At 35.5% G+C, this 10,079-nt stretch overlaps 1 protein-coding gene across 1 annotated transcript; it reads right to left on the reverse strand.

The window, feature by feature from the left end:
* Nucleotides 1-1,943: 1,943 nt before the first annotated feature.
* LOC108634345 (transcriptional regulator ATRX-like) lies at nt 1,944-8,979 on the reverse strand. The gene is made up of 6 exons (XM_018043926.1): nt 8,844-8,979; nt 8,273-8,422; nt 7,302-7,427; nt 6,477-6,572; nt 5,841-5,969; nt 1,944-4,798 (listed from the first exon to the last, which is right to left on the reverse strand). The coding sequence occupies exons 1-6, from the start codon at nt 8,862-8,864 to the stop codon at nt 4,520-4,522; spliced, it is 801 nt and encodes a 266-aa protein (XP_017899415.1). The 5' UTR covers nt 8,865-8,979; the 3' UTR covers nt 1,944-4,519.
* Nucleotides 8,980-10,079: the final 1,100 nt, after the last annotated feature.

Below are 10,079 nucleotides of genomic sequence, written 5' to 3' on the forward strand. Positions count from 1 at the left end.
ATACAGGATAATTAGAAGTAATGAAAAATTGTGAAACAGGAACGCCACTATGGATTTTCCACTAGGTTTGAGAAAGTAAACAAAAACTGAAGTTTTGCATGTAACGTCAGAAATCCTGAACAAAGTGGACTCCTTGGGGAAGGGTAAAAGGAAATAAGGTTTTTCTCACAATTTAAGAAGTTCACTGTTCTATACAACTTCTAATGATTTTGCCTTTTGTCCTTAAAATTGTTAGTAGTCTGGTCACTGAATGCCTAATTACCTATCTTCCTGTCTGCAATCTTTCTTCATTCTAAACCATTCAAATTAACCCTGCCCAAATCACTGTCTTTACCTGCTACTTTGAACACATCAGCTGCCTCACAATCCCTTGTTATCCTCTGTATTGAATTACCCATTCAGGATTTCAAGACCCTCCATCAATCCACTCTAATTTAGTCTCTTCCTGATCCTTCTCTACCTTTGCTCCTTTTCATTCACTTTCTCCTCATATACCTGAAACAAACCCCATCCTTGCATATGTCATCTTTCTTCACCTTTATTGAAACTCAACACATATTTGATGTGAGGTCTGCAGGGAGGGAGCTAAGTCTATTTAATAAAGGAGATTGGCGCCAAGCTCCCCCTCCCTGTTTCTATCAGGGAGGAGAAGTGAGGGGATAACGTCCAGGAGCAGAATGTTGAAGAATGCTGCTGGGTAGAGTCTGCTTGAAATATGGGGCAGTTCTGAATATTAAGAGGCTCTTCAGTATTTTAGGATTCGTCTCATCCTTTCAATCCTTCAATTAAAGCTTTATCTTTATTGTTTTTAACAAAGGCCTCAATTGATATGCTGCTTTCCTTGTCACACCTCCCTTGGTGAAGGTATGCAGTGGTCACTATCAGATTCCTAGACTGAGGGGAAGAGTGATTCCCATAGTTAGTGAAGTGGGCATAATGTATCAGGAAGGTTATTCCAAAGAGAGGGTGGCAGTGTATATGTAAAGAAATTTTACATCAGCACATACTCTTGAGGAGTAAAACTCTTAGGCAGGGGCAAGAAGGACCATTCTTTTATTAGATCCGACATGAGTGATGTGGGCAGTTTGGTTCCTGACAGATATTAAGCTTAGAAACAGTATATATTTTGGATTTTTAATTTTTATTCACTTCCATATAACAGCATATATAAAATGTTGCACACACAAAAAGCATTTCTGAAACTTGGTCACTCCTTTTAGATTGGCAGAGATTACATATTTTTCAAAAAAAAATCAATGGTGGAAGAATTTTCATCTCTTTTAAGGCTAGATTTGATTTGGAGATAGCCAAAAGTCACTTGAGACTAAGTCTGGTGAAACATGGTGGGGAATAACCTGAATGTAATTGTTAGTGAAATAAACATGTAAAAGGATGACCTATTTTACTGTTAAAACATCACACAACATGCCACCCTCAAAGGAAAATTTTTACTGGGATATGTAACTGTTTGAAAGTTTTGTTTAGGGTACAGAAATACGTATCTGGTTTTATGACATTACAGGGAGAATGGGCATAGCTAAGGGAAGACTGCAAAATATTCAGCTTCTTTGGAGGCCAGGTGATAATTTCCATCAACCTGCTAGTGCTTCAAGATGATAAGCAGCTTTCGTATCAACTGTGGAGTGGTAGGTCTGCTTGACTTAAATGAGTGACACAGCTGTTGGGAAGCAGGAAATGGTGCTGGATTACACACAGACAACCAAAACTAACAAACACACACAGGATTCCTGGTATGTAAATTATTTTTGAGGTTTGAGATCTCCTTTTACAGAATTTAGTATATAACAGATTCAAAAAACAAACTTCTTGACCTCCCAATATTAAATAACTAAATGTGCAAAAGAATCACCATTAAATAGCACATAAAAAGCTATACATTTTCTATGAAACATTATGTGCACAGATTTTCAAAGCTGTGAAAATGCAATAAAGAGCACAACACATTTTGGTCACTTTATTAAATGACATTAAATAGTTTAAGTTTCAACTACTAAACAGCACTTTGAATGGTGAAAACACAGATAGTATTATTGTCATACTTGAATGCTTTTCTTTAAAAACACAATTCCAGTCCTTATGTATATTACAAAACAGCCTTAAAGGAAGAAGTGACATCTTTTCTACAGTACTTAAGATACTCAATACGGAACTGAAAAGCAGTCTAACAGAAACAAAGGCAAGTCTTCACAGCTGTATGATTTCAGCAGCCAAAGCTGGATGATGGACTGAAACATTACTATACAACTGGGACAAAACATATACAATATCACAATACTAAGCAAAAACGCTTTACACCCGAAGAAATAAAACAGGTTACAAAATGTGGAGAATTTAGCAGGCAAAACTGTATTACAAGCAACATTTTAAATCATTTTTTAAGCCATTGCAACTATTTAAAACATCTAAAACAAATATAAAAATGAGCCTTTTAGTATCTTATTGACATGACTTTATCTTTAAATATTTGTTAAAGCTTGATGTTATACTCAAAGTACATATTATGTAGCTAAAATGTCAAGTGAAGATTGTATGCAAACTGATCCAAGTTTTATCCCAAACTATTTCCAATTAACCTTTCTATCTATTATTCTTTAAGTCATAGTTTCATTCATGATGAAAAAGGTTTAGAAGGTTGCCTAAAATTTTGACATCTATGTCTTTGAGCAAGTAATCAGACCATGGTGAAAGTTCCCAGGTTGAGTAAATCAGGCTTAAAGTATTCTGGACTTGTAGAAATACCAACTGATAACAGCTGGCCAGAGTATACTGTCTTCAAATATTTATTTCACAAATCTTGTCTTTTTCATTTCTTCTAAAGTAAAAACACATCCCCCTAGTGAAATAAATTTGATTATATGGCTGGCATAATATCCAAATATGGGAACGTGGAGGGTGGATCCACCAAACCTCAAAATTCTTAGTACTCTTAGTACTTAGTACTCTTGAATGTTCTACCACTAGTTCTTTCAAGATAAAAGTGGACATCTCTTAATTGTCCAAACAACTCAAAACAGTTTTAGCTAATGTTAAACTCATTCTAACTCAGTGATACCTAGAGCAAATCCTCCACCCAGCTTTTTTTTTGGGAATTTGTTAGCTATTTCCACTACATGTTACATCGCCATCTCAAAAATGGTTTCGCCATGTTGAGTTGACTCTCACAGTCTAACAATCTTTTTCTTTAAGAAACTCAAGCAACCAAATTGTACATGAATAAGCATATAGGTCATTTTTACAAGCCTGGATTAAGAAAAACAACAATGTAAAACCTCATAAAAGGGCATTAGATGAATTTTGATTAGAAAATTGCCTCACAGATCTAAACTAAAAAAAAAAAACTGAGCTTGAAAACAGAATTTATGTAAGAAAATACAGTTGGGGAAAAACAACATACTGATGAGAGAAAAGAAGAGGAAGAGCATAGAAGCCAGTGATCCTTATCTTTAGGAGGAATTACTTCACAATACTGACAGTACTGGGAATTGTTTTAAAGCACATTCCCCATGTGAACTTAAAGTCAGCAATGGTTCTGCCATTTTGATGTTGTTTATAAAACAGGGTGTGAAGCTAACAACCACAACGTCATCCTTAACCTCCTAAAATGCTAGAACTTGATTTTGTTAGTCCACATCCCACTGCCAGCAACAGGATGAAGCACTAGCACTGGCACCAAGCAGTTAAGAGATGTGCCTTATATTAGTGCCAGGAGAGAGAAAATTCAAGTGTGGAAGATAATCCACGACCCTGAAATTTTACCAGTAATTACTTCAGCACATATAACTGAAAATAAAAATGGCAGAAAAGACTAAAGAAGAAAAAGAATTCTCTTCTTAGGCTGTACTTAAGGCTGTTTATACAATGCTAAGATAACTGTAAGACTCCTCCAAGTTTTAGAGCAGTAGTATTTAACAATATTGCACACAATTCTGTGTCAAAGATAACCAACCCTTAGTTTCTAACTTTCAGTCACAGAGATGATATAGCAGGAGCCCAGTTTCAGACTTCAGTCAAAAGAACATTAAAACCATTTCAATCACTTTAGTCAAGAAATGGATAAGTACAAAAGTATTCCATAACTTGAGGAATCAACTCTAAGAACTCAGCTGTGTGTCTTTATATGTAAAGAATGAATATATAAATCAGTATTCTTTCATAAATTCATTAATTTATGACAATTTTATGGTCACTAAAAGCAGGCATAAAAATTTAGAGAGGAAACCTGTGGAGTTGTTACTGTTATGGAAGGACTTGTTTTCACTGAAAACAATTTGAAAGATCTTCTGTACTCAATGTGTGTAAGAAGATTCTAGGCAACATCACTGACAAATGTCAGGAAGAAATGGTATGCCCTATTAAAAAAATTTTAAACTAATATGGAAGATTGGCATTTAAGGGGACCAAACTATTTATACAGTTGAGTTCTGTTAAGTCATTGATTCCTAAAAAAATAAAAGATCTTTCTATGATTTTAACAATCTTTTAAGCTTTTAGTGCAAAATCACATTGATTTCCCTGGGGAAGGTCCTGGATTTTTGCTTCTCATTGGGGGTGGCGCACGTTGTAATGGTGGTGGCTGCATACCACCAGCCACTGACTGATACATTCCTCTCATATCAATCTGCTGGTAGTTAGAAGGATTCATGATTAAATTCGGAGGCTTTGGCATCATGAGGTGACCCAGTGTTGCTTGTTGATAAGTCATTTGCTGCTGCTGCTGCTGATTGTACTGTTGCTGGAGCCTTCGGTTCATAAGTATTCGCTGAACACAGCTGATTAACTAAGGAGAGAAAAGGGAGCTGTTACAAGTGCATGACCTGTCTCAAAGAGGCAGTATCAAATTTTGAGTTAAAATCAATTTGTTAAGGGGGTACCATGCCAAAAGAAAAACATATTATTGTTATCACCATTACTAATTTGATGGTATTCACAGGACCACTACTGTAGAAACCAGTTAGTAACACCATTTAGGGCTAAATTCTCTTAATGACTTGACTATTGTAGGGCAAGCAGCATTTAAGTTGGTTGCTATAGTAACCTGTCCTGCACTGTGATTAGTCTCAAGTATTAGTTACAGCACTTTTTTGTCAAGTCTCTTTCTTTGTCCTTCTTTTGAATATTTCACATGATGACAGACAAATAAACACTTTTAGTGACAAACACCAAAGGGAAAAGGCACTTGCAGTGGGAGTAATTCCTACCTGCCTACCTAGAATGTCTCAGATTTCCTAAGATAATTTAAAACCACATAATTCTACAGTGCTTTCTAAGTAAAATTCATGCCACAGAAATTGATTCCCTGGTGTCAAGAGTTGAAATTTCCCAGTGCAAGGTAGATGGCTGCCAAACAACCATGCTAACAAAGATAATCAAAGATTCTGGAATATGTTAGCCTTATAAAGAATTACATAATTTAGTAGGAACCTGTGTCATATATCATTTATAGCTCCACTTGTTATCTCAAATTAAATATATTAAAAAGTATACTTATTTCTGGAAGTTGTTTAAAATCAGTAAATGTGGTAAGAAAAGTCTGGCAAAAATTCCTTTCTAGATGTCCAGAATACAAAAGTAAAATTATATGGAAGAGATGCTATGTAAACTTCAAGGAGATTCATTTGGGAAGCTGTTGCTCATTTGCAACAAAAGATATCACCTTTATTTGACATTACTAGGTTTATGAATAAAATTTCTTCTGGGAATAACCAATGACCATCCATCCAACCACATGTGGGAACAGATATCAACACAGATGTCACACAAACTCGTTATTATAAATTCAAGAAAATTAAACATAACCTAGAGATACTCTGAATTCTTACCATCTGTTGTTTTGTCAACACGTCATTGTAGATTGCCTCTCTTCGTTTGACATCAAGCTCCTGGCTGGCTTGTCTACTTAATGCTAATGCCTGTACCTGGGCCTCTGAGAGATTCATGTTTTCCTTCCACTAGAAGAAAAATTTCTATTTACTACTTATTGCAGTAGAATTGAAGAAAATAAAATATTTATGGTCCTTAAAGATATTCAGGGTTTTTAAAGTTTTCTTTCCCCCTTTTCCTTTAATCTTTTCTAAAGAAGATGATGATGTAAAAGCAAGGTACTAAACTGTCCACTGTTGTACAAGGGTTAGCTATGCCTAGAGAAAAACTATTTGGATTTAATTCATGCAACTGGTAATTAAATTGCATTTATATAAACAACACATACATTTCCATGATTAACTGATTTCCCAATTCTTCGATTTTACATTTCTCTTTGGTATCAACATCTAGATAAAACTGAGATATATAGCTTGGCACTATTATACGGTTTACTAGTATTTTACTATTGTAAATCAAGTTATAAGAATTACAGTCTTTCCCCCACAGAAGTAGTGAAGCAAAAAACAAAAATCAGAATGAATGGTGGGAATAAGAATTCCAAGTTGATGTAAGACAATTGCCAATTAACTTACTACAGCTGAAATTATATCTTCAAGAGGCTGAATCCTCACTGCTGTCACACTGTTTGTTGCTTCCACAACTTTTTCTCTTCCTTGATTAATGAGGTCCTAGAAGAATGCAAGAAATAACTTTATCAGGGCACATAAAAGACAGCTTAGTTTTAAAAGTATAGAGAGCCTTTCTCTTTAAGTAATTGAAAAGTACAGCAAAATTCAGCATCAATAAAATGGAGTAAAACTCATCAGTGATGGTCTTGGTTAGAAGATAAAAACTGGGTTCTATTGCACCAATAATTTAATAATTTAAATGACTCCATAAGCACATTTTAAAAAGAAAATCACAGATTCAATTACATTATTTAATTACTGGTATATTAAAACCCAGTCTTTCTTATTTAACTCATCATTGATCCTATTTTTAAATTATTTCATAATACTGTACATTATCATACACTTAAAGTTGCATCTTCACTGCTTTAGAATGTAGATCAATGTGTGTATTTATCCCACTTTCAAACATTAAGTAATTTGTTTATTCAAAATATTTTATAACTGAAGAAAGTGCTATTTCTCTAGCCAGTCAGCTACCCTATTGTTTAATTAAAATAATTCAAACTATATTAATTCAAGGCCTGATTTCTTTGTACTCTGAACAAACCACATTTTATTATAACTACGCTGGTTCAAAAAGGTCAACAAATAAAAGAAAAATTTCTTGGTCTATTCAGAGGTAATCTTTTGGGGAATGTGATATTCCTGCATAGGAAACCCTCAACAACAAGGCACTTGAAATTGCCTTTAATTCAAGGCAAAATACTTTCGTACTTCACAACTTACCTCCAGCTGTTGATTACTCATTGCTGATAGGGCTCCCAAATTGAAAGGAATATAAGGAGTTTGAGAGTTAAAACTGACAGGGGGTAAATTGGTCCCAGTCGGTATGTTGAAACGCATGGTCAGTCCCTACAAACAAAAAAATTATGCACTTTCCACATTGTGATTTAAAACTTGAAATTCTACATCACCTACTGGTTGAGAAAAAAAATCCACATTCTCAGTTCTAGGAAATTATTAACACTCTTTCACACACAAACAAAACACCCTTTTCATCTGAAACTAAGATCTTATTACATAGAAAGCTTTAACCCCTAAAGGTGTACTCTTTTCTGATAATTCCCACAGTATGGGGCAACTCAGAGAATTCTGATGAGACTCCTAGTATCACAATGTTAAAGAAGTTTAGTACAATGAATTAGGTGTTTAAAATGGATTCGGGTATTAGGATAAGGTTTCCCATGCTTAGGCACATTTTTGCTCAAGTGAAGTGGTATTTAAAACAGAGGTGGAACTATTTTAAATAAAGTTGCTGCTGGAGATTGACACTAATGTCCAATAATGGAGTATTTCTGTGTTCTGATAATTGGTCAAAACTTTGAGTTTGGTACACATGCTAAAGCAACATTTACCCCTACCTCCAAACTCAAGTTCCTGTATGTCTGTTACTACAATAAGGGTGTTGATGGAAGTTAAGTGATGCTAAATATACAGCTTTCCACTAATCTCTCAATTTAGCAAGTGCTAATCAGAAATGAGGTTACTACTGTTTAAGGGGAAACATTTTCTTCTCTCCTCTGAGTCTACATCAAAGGTAGCTAAAGCCCATAAACAGACATCCAAACCTGGGGGACTCTGTTCCTGAAGATTTACTATATTATTACTTTTTCCAAATGTGACCCTTTTCTTCCTCCACTGTTCTTTTAAACGACTAACAACAAAAACAACAACAAAAAGCATTTCAGATGAACTACCTTCTTCTCTGCTTCATATTCAGCCCAAGCTGCTTTTCTTTCTTCTTCAGTCAACTCTTCTTCTTCTTTGTGGTCCAAAAGAGAATCATGTTCATGATATCCTACAATATGTTCTTTATGTATTTGAAGAAGTTCTGCAAGTATGGTGTCCTGTTTAGAAAGGTTGAAATAATAGTTATTTTCTCCCTCTGGATCATATCTCCATAGTTCTTTGACCTACTGTTAGTCTAGAAACTAGAAACTCGCTACAATACATATTTCTGATATATATGATAAATTACCTAGAAAACATTCATAATACATACAATACCAGCCTCTTATGTAAGAATGTCATATTTATACAGCATGTTTTAGGGGTTCAATTTTTTAATAACTACTTTTCATCTTTCAAGCTCTCTTCCTCCAACATTTTTCTAATTTTTTCCTATGCATTTTGTTTTGTGCTTTCTTCAAAGTTGATTAAAAAAAAAGGCTAACATAAGTCTGCTAAATTCAGAGATGCTTTTGCTAAAAATCATGGCTACTCCTGTTCATACATATTTAACACCTGTATTTATTTATTTTGCCGCACCAGGTCTCTTGGTTGCAGCATGCAGGATCTTTGATCTTCGCTGTGGCGTGTGGCATCTTTATAGCTGCAGCATGAGAACTCTAAGTTACAGCATGTGGGATCCAGTTTCCAGACCAGGGATTGAACCTGAGCCCCCTGCACTGGGAGCACCAGAGTCTTAGTCACCGAACCACCAGGGAAGTCCCTTAACTTTATTTTCATAATCACCTTACCTACCAACCATTATACTAACAAAAACCAAATCTAAATTAATCAAAACAGCTACAGAACAGTTTAACTGGAACAACAGTTCAGCTCAGTTCAGTCGCTCAGTCGTGTCCGACTCTTCACGACCCCATGAATCGCAGCACGCCAGGCCTCCCTGTTCATCACCATCTCGCGGAGTTCACTCAGACTCACGTCCATCGAGTCAGTGATGCCATCCAGCCATCTCATCCTCGGTCGTCCCCTTCTCCTCCTGTCCCCAATCCCTCCCAGCATCAGAGTCTTTTCCAATGAGTCAACTCTTCGCATGAGGTAGCCAAAGTACTGGAGTTTCAGCTTTAGCATCATTCCTTCCAAAGAAATCCCAGGGCTGATCTCCTTCAGAATGGACTAGTTGGATTTCCTTGCAATCCAAGGGACTCTCAAGAGTCTTCTCCAACACCACAGTTCAAAAGCATTAATTTTTCCGCGCTCAGCTTTCTTCACAGTCCAACTCTCACATCCATACATGACCACAGGAAAAACCATAGCCTTGACTAGACGGACCTTTGTTGGCAAAGTAATGTCTCTGCTTTTGAATATGCTATCTAGGTTGCTCATAACTTTTCTTCCAAGGAGTAAGTGTCTTTTAATTTCATGGCTGCAGTCACCATCTGCAGTGATTTTGGAGCCCCCAAAAATAAAGTCTGACACTGTTTCCACTGTTTCCCCATCTATTTGCCATGAAATGATGGGACCAGATGCCATGATCTTTGTTTTCTGAATGTTGAGCTTTAAGCCAACTTTTTCACTTTCCTCTTTCACTTTCATCAAGAGGCTTTTTAGCTCCTCTTCACTTTCTGCCATAAGGGTGGTGTCATCTGCATAACTGGAACATATAGTCCTTATATTTCAATTGTAAGAAACTCAAATATAAATTAAACTATAAGGACCTAGGATCAAATTTAAATTGATATACATTATTTATCATTTTATTATCAAAGCATCATTTTTAAAAGTCATGATGTCTTTTAAGGTTAAAAAACTAAAAGC

This window comes from Capra hircus, assembly GCF_001704415.2.
Source record: "Capra hircus breed San Clemente chromosome X unlocalized genomic scaffold, ASM170441v1, whole genome shotgun sequence".
NCBI classification, from domain to species: domain Eukaryota; kingdom Metazoa; phylum Chordata; class Mammalia; order Artiodactyla; family Bovidae; genus Capra; species Capra hircus.

Excerpts from the sequence above, each read along its gene's own strand:
- LOC108634345 (XM_018043926.1), bottom strand. The coding sequence starts at position 8,864 with ATGCTGCAACCAAGAGACCTG. Across the intron at positions 6,573-7,301 it reads TGAGTAATCAACAGCTGGAG|GACCTCATTAATCAAGGAAG; the intron begins GTAAGTTGTGAA and ends GCATTCTTCTAG. Across the intron at positions 4,799-5,840 it reads TGTTGACAAAACAACAGATG|TTAATCAGCTGTGTTCAGCG; the intron begins GTAAGAATTCAG and ends TTCTCTCCTTAG.